General features: G+C 32.3%; 2 protein-coding genes across 4 annotated transcripts; both read left to right on the forward strand.

The window, feature by feature from the left end:
- Positions 1-2,125: 2,125 nt before the first annotated feature.
- On the forward strand, positions 2,126-6,805 carry LOC130820973 (pentatricopeptide repeat-containing protein At3g26782, mitochondrial). Of its 3 annotated transcripts, none has more exons than XM_057686551.1 (5): positions 2,126-3,228; positions 3,346-4,562; positions 4,935-5,110; positions 5,205-5,503; positions 6,535-6,805. In XM_057686551.1, exons 1-2 carry the CDS (start codon positions 2,260-2,262, stop codon positions 4,387-4,389), a joined length of 2,013 nt encoding a protein of 670 aa, XP_057542534.1. In that variant the 5' UTR covers positions 2,126-2,259; the 3' UTR covers positions 4,390-4,562; positions 4,935-5,110; positions 5,205-5,503; positions 6,535-6,805. The 3 variants fall into 3 exon arrangements, with proteins under 3 accessions (XP_057542534.1, XP_057542535.1, XP_057542533.1); XM_057686552.1 differs by having other exon boundaries at positions 5,210-5,503; XM_057686550.1 differs by having other exon boundaries at positions 4,935-5,503.
- Positions 6,806-12,100: 5,295 nt separating this feature from the next.
- On the forward strand, positions 12,101-16,882 carry LOC130821258 (mitochondrial phosphate carrier protein 3, mitochondrial-like). Its single transcript, XM_057686946.1, has 6 exons — positions 12,101-12,646; positions 14,248-14,609; positions 14,706-14,749; positions 15,801-16,015; positions 16,129-16,253; positions 16,418-16,882. Exons 1-6 carry the CDS (start codon positions 12,350-12,352, stop codon positions 16,479-16,481), a joined length of 1,107 nt encoding a protein of 368 aa, XP_057542929.1. The 5' UTR covers positions 12,101-12,349; the 3' UTR covers positions 16,482-16,882.
- The last annotated feature ends 1,148 nt before the right edge of the window (positions 16,883-18,030 follow it).

An 18,030-nucleotide genomic window follows, 5' to 3' on the forward strand; every position in this document is an offset into this window, starting at 1 on the left:
TACGAGTTCGAATCTCAACCATCCCTCATTTAAAATAGAATATCATTGCCAGATATGAGGAGAAGTTGATGTTGCATTTAGACTTCTAGCCCAACGGGCTCTCATGTGAAAAATGTGTTAAAGTATAAAACACATCTTTAAGCCCAATCTTAAACTGTTAATTGATTTAGTTCATAACATATCTTGTGACTGACATGTTACCTTGCATATGCTAATTAAGTGACCATATTATAATTGTGAAGCACATAGTATCAAAACACACTCCAATGGCATTTAGTATGACCAAAATAACAAGTGTTTTAATCACTCAACTCATCATTATATTAGGCTTCATTAGTAAAGAAATGGAAGCAACATCTAAATCAGGCATGGACATAATATCAGCATCTCCTGCTCTTCTTCCATACCCAACTTCTTCTCCATTCCATACTTCTTCACCTACTATTTCTTCCTTCTTCCCTTCACTGTCACCGAGACCGAGTGGCCCAGCTGAATCTCCCTATGCTGATCATGTCACGGCGTTTCCTCCAGCTCGGGCGCCGACGTCGACCGGAGAGGTTGTTGGAAACGCTAATAGTAGTGTTTGTCTTATGTTAGGCTTTTCTTATTATATACTTTACTTGCTTTATTTCATCCTTTTTTAGTTCTAATTATTTGTAGCAAAACTAAACTTTTTTTTTCTTTATTGGAGTGTAACATTTGTGTATGTTGGTTGATTTGTTTATTTTTTTTTTAGAGTATCACCCTATGATGTTTGCCTTTGCACAAATGGTGCAATTCATTTATTTTGGTATAGAAATTTGAGTTAAATTTGTTTAAAGGGAACGTGTATTTTTGAGATGTATGCAAGAATGTTTCTGATCATAGGTAGGTTAGGTATTTGCCTAGGGTCTTCGGTTAGAAAGGGCTTTAAAATTAGAAAATACTAGTTAATGACATATACATTTAAAAATTTGCAATTTATGAGTAGTTCTTTGTCATTTAAGAATTATAAGGCACGTCTATATTTTTAATGCTAATTTTAATATAGGGTTTATATTTGTTATTTTTTCAAACACTCGTTTAAGTTCAGAAAGGACACATTTCTTTCAAATTGCTTAAGAACCATTTAATACCAGGAACGGCATTGGATTTATGTTTGATGTAAAGTGTCACTTTGATTGATGGGACTATTTCTCCTAACCTGCAAATCGAGGATACAAAGTTATTTGTTGGGGTGTCTCGAAAAAATACTCCTCCGATATTTAAGTCAACGATCGATAATGAAATCAAATTAGAAGTGAGTCATGATACTTGTCAAAATGCTTACCTCAAATTGGTGAAAATGAGGGGGTTTATAGTATTTTAAAAAGTAAAGAAAATCTTGAAATTGTTATTTTTGATCCACACCTATCTTTATCAATCGAGATTCTATCAAAAATTCATAAATAGTGGAGATTTCTTGTTTAATATTAACATATTTAACAATATAAAAAAACATTTATAATACATATAAGAAAATTTTTAAAAAAAATGGTATAGCAAAAAGAGGAATAATTAGTAAATGAGAATATTTTTAAACTCATGATGCTGCAAGATAATTAAAAATTCATAAGAAATAATTTAATGATTTAATAAAAAATCATGGCAATGGATGGTTTGAAACATACTTTACTCATTCAATAGTATTAGAATAAAATACACAAAATAATTAATACGCTCTTCTTATTTTACTTTTTCAAACTTTAGAATCTTATTAAACAGTGAAATTAAAATAAATTGTAAAATAATGTAAATTAATTTTTAAATCCTTTAATTAAACTTTGTGCCATCGTGCATCTTGCGCATGTCTAATTTTACGCAGTTAGTGCTACATCATCACCCTTGTTAATTATTCCATCTATCTTCAATAAATTGTCACAGTTGTATATTACACAAAGATTATAAAATAATGAAACCATTTAAATTGTAAAAACTAAGAAAATATTAAAATGTATACAGGAGAAAAAATAATACATATATTTTCATAAAACAAAACCATAAAAAGTAAGAAAAAACCATAAAAAGTAAGAAAAAATAAACTAAAAAGAAAAGTGTGTCATATTCGTTGAGAGATTGATCTTACTTACAAAGTTGACCTAATTTTTTCCTTGAGAAATTTGGACACCTTTTCCCGCGCTTTCCCAAACTATAAGTAGGAGTCAGTAAAGCTTCTAATTTTAATCGTAGTAAACTATAGATCAAATTGGCCGGTGAAACCCTAGAAATTGAACTGAATGAATGAGGATTTCTTCTCAATATCGCTCTATAATATCGAGCATTAATCACAGCATAAGATCCAATACTAATCTAGATTGTTATTGCTATTATTCATCGTTATCTCCCAATCCCAACCTCTTGACATTGTTCAATAAATACGTTGATCACACTGATGTATATTCTTGGAACTCAATCATCGCCGAGTTGGCTCGTAATGGTGACTCAGTTGAAGCACTTCGGGCCTTTTCGTCAATGCGTAAACTCGGTCTCATACCTAACCGCAATACATTACCTTGCACCATCAAATCATGTTCTTCTCTTTCGGACATTTTCTGCGGCCGACAAGTTCACCAGCAGGCTTTGTTATTTGGGTTTGATTCTGATCTTTTTGTGTCATCTGCTTTGATAGATATGTACTGTAAATGTGGTCAGATATGGGATGCGCGCCAGGTGTTCGATGAAATTCCCATGAGAAATATTGTGTCTTGGACGTCAATGATCACGGGTTGTGTTCAGAATGATGAGTCTCATGAGGCTTTGGTGTTGTTCAATGAGTTTTTAGCTGAAGAAAGTGAATTTAAGGGAAATGAGGGTTGTTGTGTTGATCCTGTTGCTTTGGTTTCGGTTCTGACAGCTTGTGCTCGGGTTTCGAACAAGTTTGTGACCGAAGGAGTTCATGGATTTTCGATAAAACGAGGTTTTGAAGGGTCTATGGTGGTCAGGAATACTTTGATTGATGCATATGCCAAGTGCGGTGAATTGGGTATGTCAAAGAAGATGTTTGATAGTATGATAGAGAAAGATGCTGTTTCTTGGAACTCAATGATTGCAGTGTTTGGACAAAATGGGCTGTCAACTGAAGCTATCGATGTATTTCGTGCCATGGTAAACGATGGACTTGTCAGATATAATGCTGTGACAATATCTGCTGTTCTGTTGGCTTGCTCTCATGCTGGAGCTTTAGTTCTTGGCAAGTGTATACATGATCAGGTACATTAAAAGAACGAATCCTAATGGTAATATATGTTAATTCTAAAGTGTAATGTTTAATTCTGTTTTAAAATTACTTACAATATCTTCCTCATGTTGCATTATATCTTCTTGCAGGTTGTTAAGATGGGCTTGGAACAGAATGTCTTCGTTGGCACATCAATCATTGACATGTATTGCAAATGCGGGAGAGTTGTAACAGCCAGGAGAGTATTCAATCGCATGAAGAATAAGAATGTAAGATCCTGGAGTGCATTGATATCTGGTTATGCAATGCATGGGTATGCCACAGAAGCTCTAGATCTTTTCTATGATATGAAAAGGTTAAGGGTAAAGCCAAATTATGTAACTTATATATCAGTTTTAACTGCGTGTAGCCATGCTGGCCTTGTCAAAGAAGGTTGGGACTGCTTCACTAGCATGAAAAGAGAATTCGATATAGAACCTGGGGTCGAGCACTATGGTTGTATGGTTGATCTTTTCGCTCGTGCTGGTTTACTTGGGAAGGCATATGATTTAATCAGAGAAATGAAAGTTGAGCCTGATTTTGTGATTTGGGGAGCTCTCTTGGCTGGGTGCCGGATGCACAAAAATTTAGAGCTAGCAGAAATATCTGCACAGAAATTGTTTGAGTTGGACTCGAGCAATTGTGGTTATTACGTCTTGCTTTCTAATATGTATGCTGATGCTGGAAGATGGGCAGATGTTGAGAGAATTAGGATCCTCATGAAAAGTAATGGATTGATTAAACCACCTGGATTTAGCTTGTTAGAAACAAAAGGAAAAGTTCATGTATTTTTGGTTGGAGATAAAGAGCACCCTGAACATAAGAAAATTTATGAGTATCTGGACGAACTTTATATGAAATTAAAGGAAGTTGGATATGTATCTGATAAGACTTCTGTTCTTCATGACGTTGATGATGAAGAGAAGGAAATTATCCTACGAGTTCACAGCGAGAAGCTTGCAGTTGCGTATGGTATTATGAATTCTGTACCTGGGACTACAATCCATGTCATCAAGAACCTTAGAGTTTGTGGTGATTGCCACACTGTGATAAAGCTTATATCCAAAATTGTGAACCGAGAAATTGTAGTCAGAGACTCTAAGCGTTTCCATCATTTTAAAGATGGCACATGCTCCTGCTGTGACTACTGGTGATTGATAAAGACATACGACCTTGATGTAGAGATAGCAGATTAATTTGAATTCATGAACTACTGGATTTGTTGTCATAAGATATTGTTTGCTGATTATTTCCATCATTAGCAATTGGCATAAACGCTGAGGATTAAGTGCAAATCAATTACCAAAAAAGCTTGCTGATTTTGAAGGTATGTGGACGATTATTGGAACTAATATATTGCTTCATGTAGCCAACCCCAATCTTTTTGGGATTAAGGTTATGACATTGTTGTAAGAAAATCTCACATAAATAGAAATTCCCAATAGTTTAGTATTATAGTCCGCAATAAGTTATGGGATATTTACATGATATAGTATTGAATAGATTTTTGAAAAACTTTAGCCCAATTATGAATAACGTAGTGCAAATATTATAACTTATAAGCAATTTGATAAGGATCAGTGTCACATGAAGAATACAAAAGGTCGGTTTTGGGCCATTTTTGGACCATTTGCAGCGAATCGCAAATTCAAAAAGCTATTTAGTTGGTGAATTGTGTTACTGATAAGGATTTTTTCAGATGAGTTATAAATTCATGGAGAGCATCCTCTGAAAATCTTCTCCAGAAGTAAGGCTTTCCTCCTAGGCGAATTCTCTTGGATGTGCTGTTTGTTATGATCAAAGAAACTTAGAGTACGCTGCAGGGTATCATTTTCAGCCTTCAATCGCCTCACCTGATTTTGAAGCTTTATAATGGTCTCTCTTTTCTCAGTATTCCTTCTAATCAACTCCACTTGTAGCTGTGTATTTTGTTCAACAAGTTTAGAAAATTTGAACTTCACTCTATCAGAGCAGGCATTTTCAACCAACATAATGTTGCTTCCATCTTGGGGTACCGACCTGTCTGGAACTCTCTTCATTTGTTCAAGATCAATCATAGTGTCTTCACGTTCAATGTCAGTATCGTCCTCAGTGGATTCGGGATTGGACCAAGTAGCCTCCAAATCTCGGGTTCTGAAGACTTCCCTATTTTTTATGCTTAAAGGGGACGATGATTCTGAAACTTGGAAATCATTAGCAGAAAGGTTTAACCTTCCATATTCATTAGCTATGGAGCGATATGATACGCAGAGATCTTGAACTGCTTCTGTAAGTATTTCTTTTCGTTTCACATATGGTTCAACATTCAGCAATGGAGAATCAATATCTTCTAATAGATCTAGAATGGCCTTAATTTTTTCATCCACACCTGTCAAACTTATCTCAGTAGGATAGATTACCATGCATTATTACCATCCTTTCCTATTATATGATAAACCATTATGCATTGATTGATTCCTTGGAAATCTTGACATATATTAAAATATTCAGTTGATTGGCAAATATATAAGTCTCAGTATGTATATGTGGTTCCTGATTTAGTTACATAAGAACTATTAGTGTCATGTTGCTTAAACAAGTAATGATACCATAATGCATTGATACTGTTCTACTGGTGCAGCATTTGGGTACCTAGACAACATATGGGTAACCTACTACCCGTTAGGCCTTGACAATTCGTCACATGACCACCCCATGAGCCCACTTGTGTAGACAAGCCCACAGGGCACCGTGGGTTCTGGCCCACAAACCCACGAGTAATGAGCATTGACTTACACACAACACTTGATGAGTTTCACTTTTGCCCAAAATTATATGGTTTTAGGAGGATTAACCATCAAATATTATATACAAGCATTAAGTCAGAGAAAGTATAGGCTCGGGCCTGCCTATTAATATCAAATTGAATAACATATAACATAGAGAAAATGGCAACGAAATTGGTTAAGTACAGATTTGGGTAGCTACTACCTAGGCATTAAGACAGCCTATTTATACTAAATTTCGTAACATATAACATAGAGAAAATGGCAACCAAATTGGTTAATTATACATGCAGAAATGAGTTTTCTGCCTACTTTATACTGGTATGTTGAATGGTGAACTCACCCCTGAATTAGGAAGCATTTGGGTATGTATAGATGTACAAAACCTTACATTGTAATCACAAGAAGTTTGTTTTTGACTTATCGTTGATCACATATATTACAGGCAACTTCACAGAAATAAGAAGTTCAAATCGTTATACTATCAATGTGAGAAAATTTCTTGAGTCCTTAATAAGTTGAAATGTGTTACAGAAAATCAGGATGCATACCTGAGATGATTCCCTGAGGCGACTGATCGCTGCAACCGGAAGGTTTCTGTGCAGGGGATTCAATTATTTCCATGGTGAAATCTTAGATGGATCTGTCAAGAAACTTAAGATGCACTTCAAAGTATGCAAACTTCTCTTGTCAGTTGGCTATAATTTCTTCATATTTATAGTTTTTTTTTTTCAAATTTAAAATTTATTTTTTTTTTTGTTTTGGAGTATTTAATTTAGATTAATATCCGTTATTGGGGTGCTTAATTTTTGTTGCTTCCTAAAATGGCTTTATTATTTGGTGGAATTTATATAACCGTTGCTTTTATTGAGCCAATTAGCGTTTTTAGTTCTTAATTACAGAATTAATTAAAGATTGGGGGTTGAACCTTTTTTCTTTATTTTTTGATCTTTTTATTAAGGTTAGACGGAGAAAAGGAGAGGCTAGAGGAGTTCTGAACCTAAGTCTTTATTTGTACAAGTAGAATTTACTCTTCAACTGAGACAAGATCTGATTCTTTGTTTGGGAGAATAAACATTTTTTGTTTTTGGCCATAATGTTAATTAGAGAATGATAAGAAGTTGGGAATTTCATAAAGTTACAATGATTTTTTTATCGGGGTTAGGGCTGAAGAATTCTCTATAGGTAAACAGAAGAGAAAATTAGCCTTTCCTATAAGTAGTGAAAATTAAACTCTTGTAATTTTTGTACGAGTAAAAAAAAGTCCTTTAACCACTAGGATGATTTATGATTCTCGAAACTCGATTGCATTTGTAATTGCTCTAAGTATGAGGAAAACACACAAGACTGTTGAGATGTCATGCTAGTGTGGAACCAAAGCAAATATATGTTATTTTCATGCTTGTGAAGAAGGTGGGAATTGGATTCTATGCTTATGTCTAACCAATGCTTGGAGGGCATCAAGTATTTATTTTCATAATTGAACAAATAATATAAGTATGCTTCATCTTCTCCGAATAATTTTAATTATCAATTTATAGAAATATATTAAGTAAAATAAATTGTATTTACAAGGGAAAAAAAGTTTAGTTCGATCAACAAAGTAAGATCAACGACTTAATAAAGAAAGTGAAGTTCGATAAAAAAGAAGACAAATATGAAAAAGTCATGTTTTGGAACAAAAAATTGAAGTAATTAAAAGAAAAAAAAAGTTGATTATAATATATAATATCTCATAATTTAGAATGTGTTTGGCATAGCATTTTAAGTAGTGTTTATCGATATATTTTGGTTAAAACGCTACGTAATAGAAAAATTATTATTTGATAAAATATCACTTCAAGTATTGTTTAGAGTTTTGATTGTTTACAAAATGTGGATAATTATAACGTTTGAAATAGCAGTAGAAAACAAAGTAGCATTTAAGAAAATTAATATCCTAATTTTTTAAAAATATTATAATTTTATATTTTTCTCAACAAATAATAAAATTTGATTTTATTCGACCAAGATTCTTTGGTTTGTGGATACCTTTCATTTTGACTTTAGTAAAGCTAGACAACTACTGCTACTTACAACTACTTAAACAAGTATTGCTGCCCCTTAGCTATTGTTTCCGCAATTTTTCAAACTGCTAATAGCTACCTCACAGCTAGGGTGAAAATTTGATTTTTGGTTTGGATTCGATACAAATCCAAATCAAACCGAATAAAATTCGATTTTGATATTTTCAATCCAAATCCAAATCATAATATTTAAAATTCAAATTGAACTGAACCAAATTTTAAAAATACCAATCCAAATTGAATCGAATAGACCGAATTGCACTAATTTGTATAGTTTGCACCGAAAATCAAATCTGCATGTATTGTTTCAAACTTATTCGTTCTAAAGCTTCTAAAAAGATATTAATAATTTTAGGGTTTTTAATTTGAACAAGTAAAAAACTTTTAACAAAAATCTAAAAATAAAGGCAAAAATTCAAACAAATCAAATGGAAGATATAACATGCCTTTAACATTTTGGTTTTTTCGGTTTTGTTGGACCCTAGATCGAGTTCAAACCGAATACCGAATTATAATTAAAATTTAGTCCAAACCAAACTAAATTTTAAATATAGTCAAACCAAATTACTTATTCAATTTGATTTGATTCGGCGTTCGATTTTTCACCAGCACATACCCTCAATAGGTTGATTAATCAACTCGAAACTTCAATTAATTAGTCGAGAAGTGATAGGGAAAGACAAAAAGAAATACTCCATAAAATAGAAAAGTAACAATGAGTCTTTAGAGAAGAACATTTTCAAAAATAAAATTATTAGTATGTGCCTCCATTTGGGTATGTTGGTATTGTAGGAATTTGGCTGTTTTTGAAGGAAGCTCAATGGATGTTACTCAATTATCTATCTCCTTCACAAAACTAGTGCACGACCACCAACTCTATTCTCAGAACATCACCCGTGTGGTTCAGGCGTGCTGGTCAGTGGAGACAACCGAGGCATCAGCGGCGTTGTATGGGCTAGAAATGGCACATCTAATGGGATATGATCGGGTCCATTTGAAAGGAGATGCTATGAATGTTATCCATGCTATATCGGGACAGTCAGATGGCCTTACTCTTCTACATCTCATTTATGAGAATATTTATGTTTTTAGTACTCTTTTCACTCGATTTATGTGTTCTCATGTAAAACGTGATGGGAATACTGTAGCTTATTTAATTGCTAGATGGGATACGGGTCTTCACCATGAGAAAGTCTATATGGACCTTTTTCCTTAAAGTGTTCAAACTTTGATCTTAATTTAATTTAATATCTAGGTGACTTTGAAAAAAAAAATTATTTTTTTATTTTAAAGACAATATTTACGAGAACTTTTATAAGCAATAACTATTATTCCCTCTATTTTTTTTGTCCAATCTAAGTTTTTTCAATTTATGAGAAAGAAATTTAAATTTAATTTTTGAAGTATATATTCAAGACAAAATATATTCATGTGAGATCTTGTTAGATTCGTTTTGATACAAAGAATTTTAATATATAATTTTTGCAATTTTTTATTATGCGTACTATGAGATATCGAGGCTCAAAATTTATGTTAAAATACGTGAAAAAATAAAATAGACAAACAAAAAGAAACAAAGAGAATAATTTATGTTTATACAAGTTTTTAAACTTCATTAAACTTCAAAATAATTCCACAAACGCAAAGTCCACAAGTTATAGTAACTTATGTTCTCTATCATAAGAGAATTTTGGTCATTCAACATTAAAATTATGTAACATCCCCTATAATAATTAGTAAGAATTTAACATGTAAGAAAAAAATAATTAAATATGATAACGAACTCTTTCACTTAAGTGTAGGATTATGAATACAAAATTTACATATTTTAATTATCTTAGTATTAAATTTCTGTCAATTAATCTCTTTAATTTAGACTGTAATATTCCTTTATTAATTTTCCACAATTCATAAACTAAAATTAAGATCAATATAAACACTATATTATCCGAATAAATTTATATTGATAGTTTCCTTTTATTTTGACAGATATGTATAGACTATTAAAATTATGATATGTAATATGTTATTTGAAAATTTTCAACTCTTTTTATTAAAAAATATGTTATGATCTGATTTAGAAAATCACAAAAGAATTTAAATTTAATAAGAAAAGCTTCTTCTCCTAAAATGTTTTTTCTCATCTTAATTTAATAAAGTTAATTATTGGCCATACTCATACGGAATTCATGCCATATCAAAGCCGGCTAAGTGGTGAGTCGTGTCATGGTGGGCTTTATACACTTGCGAATTATTTCATTTATTGACCAGGTAATTATTACTCTCTCTGATTTGGTAACTTTGGTTATATTTAACTTTTTAGCACATTTATCTAATATAATCTAACTCTTAATATTTATAAATATACTTAATAAATAATTGTTAAAATATAAATTAAAAATTTATACATCAAGATGAATTTAATAAGATTCATATGAACATATTTTAACATCCGTTACATATGAAAATTCATGTTCAAAACTTACGTCTTTCAGAACCAAAAATATGAAACTGATGATATGTTAAAAAAATGTTATCATTCATATGATAAAATTATAAAAAGTGGTGAAGACATTCAAATTTTCAAAGGGGGAAATAATAAATGAAAAATGTGAATAAAAATTTTAAAAAAAGTCACATTATTCAAAATCAAAATATTGAAAAATAAAAAGAAAATATGAAGATAAAAATGTTGACAAAAGCAGTATTTCAAAGAAAAAAGCTTCTTAAAAAAAAGCAGGGGGCAAGTTGAAAGTTGAAACTTATGAAACAATAAATAAACAAATACTTCATAGTATTTCTCGAGGAAGACTTTCATTCCGAATTTGGAATATTCTCCAAATTGACTCCACCTTATTTCTCAACTTTCCTCTAAAACCGTTAAAAATTGCTAATTTTTTTCTCTTTTACTTTATTTTTCAAATTTAAAATATAAAAGAAAAAAAAAATTAACGATTTTAAACAGAAAAAATTTTAAAAAGTTAAGTTTTTTAAACACTCAATAACACGAAAGTATAATTGATAATAAAAAAAACTTAAAGAGTATCATAATAAAATGCAAAAAGTTAATTACTCTAGTATACTTTCATGTTGACTTCTTATTAGTACTTAATTTAGTTTTCTTGTGAAGAGGCATGAAAATCCAATTTAAGACTCCCTCTTATTTACTATTATTGTCTCATTTGATTTTTACATGTTTATCAATGCACGTATTTAATTATAAATATCTCAAATAACGTTTAATTAAAAAATTTTAAAAATTAATGTTAACAAAATTTACATCGAGACAAATCAAACAAAATTCCATCTAACATGCTTTAACTTATGAATTAATAATAAAATACAAATTAAGAGTGACCGATAAATAGTATTACAATATCAATTAGTACAATGATAATATTCATAATAAATAGAAGGGAGTATCTAGTAGAGAGGAGAATAAATGTGGGGCCTCTAGTTTGTAGGATTAAACAACAATCAAATAAATTACTTTATTTGTTCTACCCATTCATTAGGCTGATTCTATTTAAATATTGAGTTTTAATCTCTCTCCTCCTAAGAGTTTGAGATTATGAATTATAGTTTTTAGTTGATTTGTTGGTAAAGATTAATATAATAATACAACAGACATTAAAATTGCAACTAACGTCAACATCAATTTCAATTCTTTCTCAAAACTACAACAGATCTAAAAACTCTCTCATAGAAGGCTGTATCAAACAACAATGTCAAAGAAAATATTCAGAATTGTCAGATTTCATACACAACGATTGTAGTTTTGTTATTTTGAATTATATTTACTTTATCGTTAATGTAGATGTCATATGACTTTTTAATAATAAATTAAATATTATTAAAAAAAAAATTACCCATTGTAGACAACTTTTGGCATGTCCATATGGCAGAAGTAGTAATTTAATTAGTACTTCAATCAAATTATAGTAGTTAACAAGATTTCAAATTTATACGGATAAATATGACTATTTATAAGTTATTTTATAACTTAATAATACATTAAAAAATATCAAACAAATGAAAAAAAAAATATTACAAATACTATATTTGGAGTCATGGTGGTATGAAAAGGGAAGAACCCCACTACTCCATTTAGACAACTTTTGGCACATGCCCATAGTAGTATCTTAATTGACCCAAATCCTGACCCTATTTACCCAATTACCCTTCTTTCTCATCCCGACCCGTATAAAAAGGCCAAAACCCGATTTTCAGTGAGATATGAAGAAACAGAAATCTACAGTAGCAAACCTTTAATCTAACCTCTCATGGCGGTTTCAGAAAACACCAGATATTCTCTACTTCCAAGCTACCTTTACTCCACCAAGGGATTCTCATCACTTAACCAATTCTCTGTCAATAGCCGTGTTTCAAACACTAGTTTGGCGGAAAATGGATCAACCAAAATGAATAGCTTTTTGATTCCTTCAGCAAGTGAACCATCCAAGAAGATCGAGATGTATTCGCCTCAGTTTTATGCTGCTTGTTCTGTTGGTGGTGTTCTTAGCTGTGGACTTACTCATATGGGTGTCACTCCTCTTGACCTTGTGAAATGTAATATGCAGGTATAATTTCGGTTTCTTTTATATACTTGTGTTTTTCATTTTATGAGTTGGATTTTCATTTTCGTTTAATTATTCTGGAATTTTCAGAACCGTTATCATTAATCTTTTTGTTGTAAATTTAGGTATTTTATAATTGTTTATAGCAATTTGTTGAATTCTGCTGATCATAGCATTCTTAACTATGATGTTATGTTAAGTATACGGTTTCATCTGTTAGTTCTAGTTTTTTTTTTTTTTTTTTTCATTTTACATCGGAGTCAATTGTATGATTGTGTCAGTTTGTGGAAGGAATGATCCAATCGTATTTTATTGTCTGAATTAAGGAAAATCGAGGGGATTTTGGATTTTTATTCATTCAATGTTGATGACGGTGGTACATGGTCCATGTAATAATTTGTAGAAGTGATGTAATAGAAGTTGGGAATCATCTGTGAGATTTTGGTGCCTTTGAACAATTTTCCGTGCCTTGTATTCAGCGTATTTGTTTTGATTCTCTTTGAGTATGCAATCAATGGTAACAGCGTATTTGGCATGCGTGGGTAGAATTAAAAGTGAGAAAAATGATAGAAAATGTGTGATTATTAAATGAAGTGATGGGGACAATTATCTAAATTGAATTTTTGCAAAAGCAGAGGACAATCTAAAATAGAAGGTGTGGCAATACCCTACGGACGGAGAAAGTACTTTGGTATGTGCAATTCTACAATGGTAGGGCCATTAAAGCTACCATTCTGTAAATTCTATTATGACATCTGACTCATGGAATCTTATTCAATAAAATACAAAACAAATGTGAACAAATTATTTAAAGATAGCAAATGACAATTTTTTTATTTTGAGATAAATAAACACTCCCTCCGTTCACTGTTATGCACTCTATCCAATGCATTTATTCAATTTTTAATATTTTTAATTATGCCTAATTAAAAGTTATGGAAAATTGTTATGAACAATCCTTGCATTGAGACGAATCAAACAAAATTCCGTTTGACTATGTTTTAACTTATAGATTAATAATAAAATATAAATTAAGAGTAAGAGATAAATAGTATTCAAAAAGTAAATGAGACACTTATGGTGAATAGGAGGGAGTAATTTTTTTGAGGTATTGTAATTATCTCAAATTTATTGTTAAAGTTTGATAGTTTTGTATTTGATTGAATTCATTATACTAAAGCAACCAATTTTAAATTACCCTTTAGGTACAACTAATACAGTATAAGTTAAGCATGGGTTTTGGGATTTGTTAAGGCTAAGTTAAGGAGGGTTGGATTTGATTTTGCAAGCCTATTGGCTCTTCTATGTGTGTTTGAACCCTGAAATTACATTCTAAGCAATTTGTTAATGTGCTCGTATGTTAACAAATGAAATATGTTTGCTGGAGTAGGGACTTCCTGGTGGTAGAACTTTGGGCAAGGGTGCATTTAGATGTGTCCTCCCCCTTTTTTGATAATTTGTTTATTTGCGCCTGCAATGTTAATTGTCCTTGCATTTAAGTTCATAACCTAGTTTTGGTTTGGATACTTGAAGAATTTCGTTTTCTTTTGTTTTGAAAATTGTATTACGAGTGATTGAAATTGTTTGGAATCTCTTGCTTTCAGATTGACCCAGCCAAGTACAAGAGTATCAGCTCTGGTTTTGGTGTTTTGCTCAAGGAGCAGGGAGCCAGGGGCTTCTTTAGGGGATGGGTTCCTACGCTTCTTGGTTACAGTGCTCAGGGTGCCTGTAAATTTGGGTTCTATGAATTTTTCAAGAAGTACTATTCTGATATTGCTGGCCCAGAGTATGCTGCCAAGTATAAGACATTGATATACCTTGCCGGTTCAGCTTCAGCTGAAGTGATTGCCGATGTGGCCCTCTGTCCCTTTGAGGCTGTAAAGGTCAGGGTGCAAACTCAGCCTGGTTTTGCCAGAGGATTGTCGGATGGGCTCCCCAAGTTTGTCAAGTCTGATGGATTTGGCGGGTGGGTTTTTGTGTGTTCTTCCATTTGATTATCATAATACAATGATCTCTTGCTCTTTTCTCAGACTTCATAACCCATGGTAATCTTGATTTACAGGTTGTACAGGGGATTGGGTCCACTTTGGGGTCGCCAGATTCCATGTGAGTATATTAGTTGATGCTCTTCTTTGGTCTTTTACTTATTATCCATTGCATTTTTTCCATGACATTGTTATTTATGCTAATCCTGGGATTTTGCTGGCATGCATTGGTTTCTACTTCTATTTCAATTCTTTTACCTTTGATTGCTTGAGGTACAATTTTTCTTTTTTGCTATCAATTCTTCACCTTGGTGGTGGTATCATATTGTTCACCATCATTGCTATTATGTATTTTCTGATATTTCCAGTTTTAATCATTGCTAATTTTTTTCTTGAAAATTTTTTTTGTGGTGTCTTTGGTAATACTCTCTATGTGATTTCAAAACATGTTTCTTATTCATACCTTTACAAGTTGCTAATATGGTGGCTTTACTTTGCTGCCGGTAATATTTAGGCCGTAATGGTTTGTTGTTCTGATTGATGTCTTGAAAGGCCTGATTTTATTCTCTTATTTGTGTCTCAAAGCTTTGAGATTTTATATTTTCATTTCTTTAAAGAGTAATGTTACTTGTGTTCTTTGTTTTCTTTCACGAATCTTGGCATTGGGATAGGGTGGTAATGGAAAGAGTAATGTATTTTTCAAAATCTGTAGGCCCTCCATCTTTTCCCGTTGTTTGTATAAAATTGTCCTAAAGTTTTGTTTACTAAGTGAAAAGAGGCCTCTTTAAAGATTTTGGATGTCTATGGACTTGAGAATCTACACTTCTGGATATTTAGTTTGGGTTTTTTTTTTGGGGGGGGGGGGAAGGAGGATTAGGAACCTGTTTGGTACCTGACGGATGTTAAAGCAGTATGTAGTCCATGTAACTACAGTATTTCCCAGCGTTGTGGTTTCTTTAGTTGTTTAAGCTCTAGCTGGTGAGTTCTGATATGTTTTAAAGGATTCTATTCTAGAGGTCCTTGATTGATAGAATATATCGGTCGCAGCAAGTTAGTAGCTGCTATTAGGGTTTGAAAATTTAGGATATATTTTCATTTACCCGTCTCCGACTTTTCATACTTATGCTTTAATCATGGGAAGTTACAATATCCATTTCTTATCTGTTTTGCAGACACAATGATGAAATTTGCATCATTTGAGACTGTTGTTGAACTTATCTATAAACATGCTATCCCAATCCCAAAGAGTGAGTGCAGCAAGAGTTTGCAGCTTGGAGTGAGCTTTGCTGGTGGATACATTGCTGGTGTTTTGTGTGCTGTTGTCTCTCATCCTGCTGACAACCTTGTTTCATTCCTGAACAATGCAAAGGGAGCTACTGTTGGTGATGTAAGTGCTTGCAGTTAGATATAATTTTCCTTTATTGAACTACAGACATTGTCTGGGTATCATTTCTTTGGTTTTGCTTGTTATTTTAGTTTGTTTTGTCATGCTGGGTGCAGGCTGTGAAAAAAATGGGCTTGTGGGGTCTTTGCACTCGCGGGCTTCCTATTCGTATTGTCATGATTGGTACCCTCACCGGAGCGCAATGGGGTATCTATGATGCCTTCAAAGTCTTCGTGGGCCTGTAAGTGTCATGGCAACTTATGTAGTAGATCTTTTGCTTCGTTTTCTTTCAAAGATTTACACTTGGTTTATAGAGTAGGATATATTAGCTTGTTCGAGGAAATAATGAAGTATTTTGGCTATGTTCAACTGACTCAAATCATTTTTATGCATATGATCATCTAGGCCAACAACTGGTGGTGTAACTCCTCCGGCAGCTGCCACCGAGACTGCCCCTTCCGAGGTATGATGATGTTGACGATCGAATAAAAAGGTCAGTCAACCAGTTTTGGATGTTGCATAGGAGTGTTAATAAACAACCGGACTGCTGATATCGCTCACTGGATGGTGGGAAAAATCTGTTCATTCATGCCTATTTCTGAAACTTCTTGTAGCTTGGGTAAGATACTTTCAAGGATAGCTTTATCCTCATATCTTAATTGAGAATTCTTATAATTATGCATATTAAATATCAGAGGTCTCGTTTTTATTGTTTTGCCCCACTAGGAATTGCCATCAAGCAATGACAGGATAATAGTTGGGGATTATACTTTGTTCAATTCTTTACTACAGCTGTGTTGCTGTTAATATTACAGTAATTTTTGCTCTAATTTAATCTGAGAATGCATGGAATATCTTTGCTTTGCATCTTATCTTTTTGCTCACTACCTTGCTATGTGATTTTGCTTGTTAAATCGAATATTCTTCAGTCAATATCGTGGCGTGGCTGGTCTCTCTGAGAAACATCTCTCAGGCTCAGCCCTCTAAAGCTTAATGCCTACTTTTACTCTACATTATTCTTTATGGGCTGGGCTAATCAGAGATGGTCTCTTAAAGAGACCATCTCTCACAAGAATTTGTGATTGTGGCCTCCGCCTCCCCAACAAGACAATCACAGTGTTCCTACTCGATGCCACCGAAGCCTTTTTATGTATTCACTGTATCATTCGATAAATATTACTATTTATTTCTCACGGGAGCCTTTTATCGATATGTAGCAATTTTATTAAGACGGATGAACATACTGTTATGACTGATAGCCGATGGTCATCAATGAGATGAAATTCTTATAGTGACCGAGTTTTATTTGTATGTAATGTGTTGGGATATCTTGTCATGGATCAATGTCTATAGATGAATATTTGTAGGTTTAAGATTAGGAGAAAATATGGATCCATCCATGTCATATTGAAAATCAGCAAGATGGTCAAAAATGAAAAACATTATTAAAAATAAAAAATGCTGCACATTGAGATGAACCCATGAAGTATTTCAATATCCTTTGCTTCAATTATTTTATAATTTTGTCGTTATTATTAATAGCCCTGAGGTGTGAAATTTTTTAAATTTGTTCATGAATTATATTTTTTTTTTGTCTCTTTGATTTTCCAATATTCTTTCTATAAGTGTTTTACGTATTTTTCTTTAACTTTATTTACAGACTTATTTATCAAATATCATTTATTTGTTTTTTATTTTATTATTCAACTTAATTTTCCGTTCCACTATTCTTATGTCTCTTTTATTTATATTTTTTTTGAGATGCTCTCTTAATTAGCACTATGTATTCTTTTGGTGTAATTTAGTGGAAAGTGATATTGAGTTGGAGAATAAAATAAAATAAGTGAATGATAAAAATGAGTATTTAAAATAATAAAAAAAAATGATAGTTAAAATTAAAAGAATAAAAGTGAAAGCATTTGTTAAAGAAAATATAAAATGAATGAAACATTCTAAAATGAAAAGCAGTCCTGCTTGACGGGCATGAAGGGAGTAGTGAAGTATGAAGGTTGGGGGCC

This window comes from Amaranthus tricolor, chromosome 8, assembly GCF_026212465.1.
Source record: "Amaranthus tricolor cultivar Red isolate AtriRed21 chromosome 8, ASM2621246v1, whole genome shotgun sequence".
NCBI classification, from domain to species: domain Eukaryota; kingdom Viridiplantae; phylum Streptophyta; class Magnoliopsida; order Caryophyllales; family Amaranthaceae; genus Amaranthus; species Amaranthus tricolor.

Bases quoted from the DNA above. Each gene is read 5' to 3' on its own strand.
- LOC130821258 (XM_057686946.1), top strand. From the start codon at position 12,350: ATGGCGGTTTCAGAAAACACCAGATATTCTCTACTTCCAAGCTACCTT. The intron at 12,647-14,247 runs GTATAATTTCGG...TCTTGCTTTCAG, and splicing joins TTGTGAAATGTAATATGCAG to ATTGACCCAGCCAAGTACAA. The intron at 16,254-16,417 runs GTAAGTGTCATG...ATGATCATCTAG, and splicing joins TTCAAAGTCTTCGTGGGCCT to GCCAACAACTGGTGGTGTAA.
- LOC130820973 (XM_057686550.1), top strand. From the start codon at position 2,260: ATGAGGATTTCTTCTCAATATCGCTCTATAATATCGAGCATTAATCAC. The intron at 3,229-3,345 runs GTACATTAAAAG...ATCTTCTTGCAG, and splicing joins GCAAGTGTATACATGATCAG to GTTGTTAAGATGGGCTTGGA.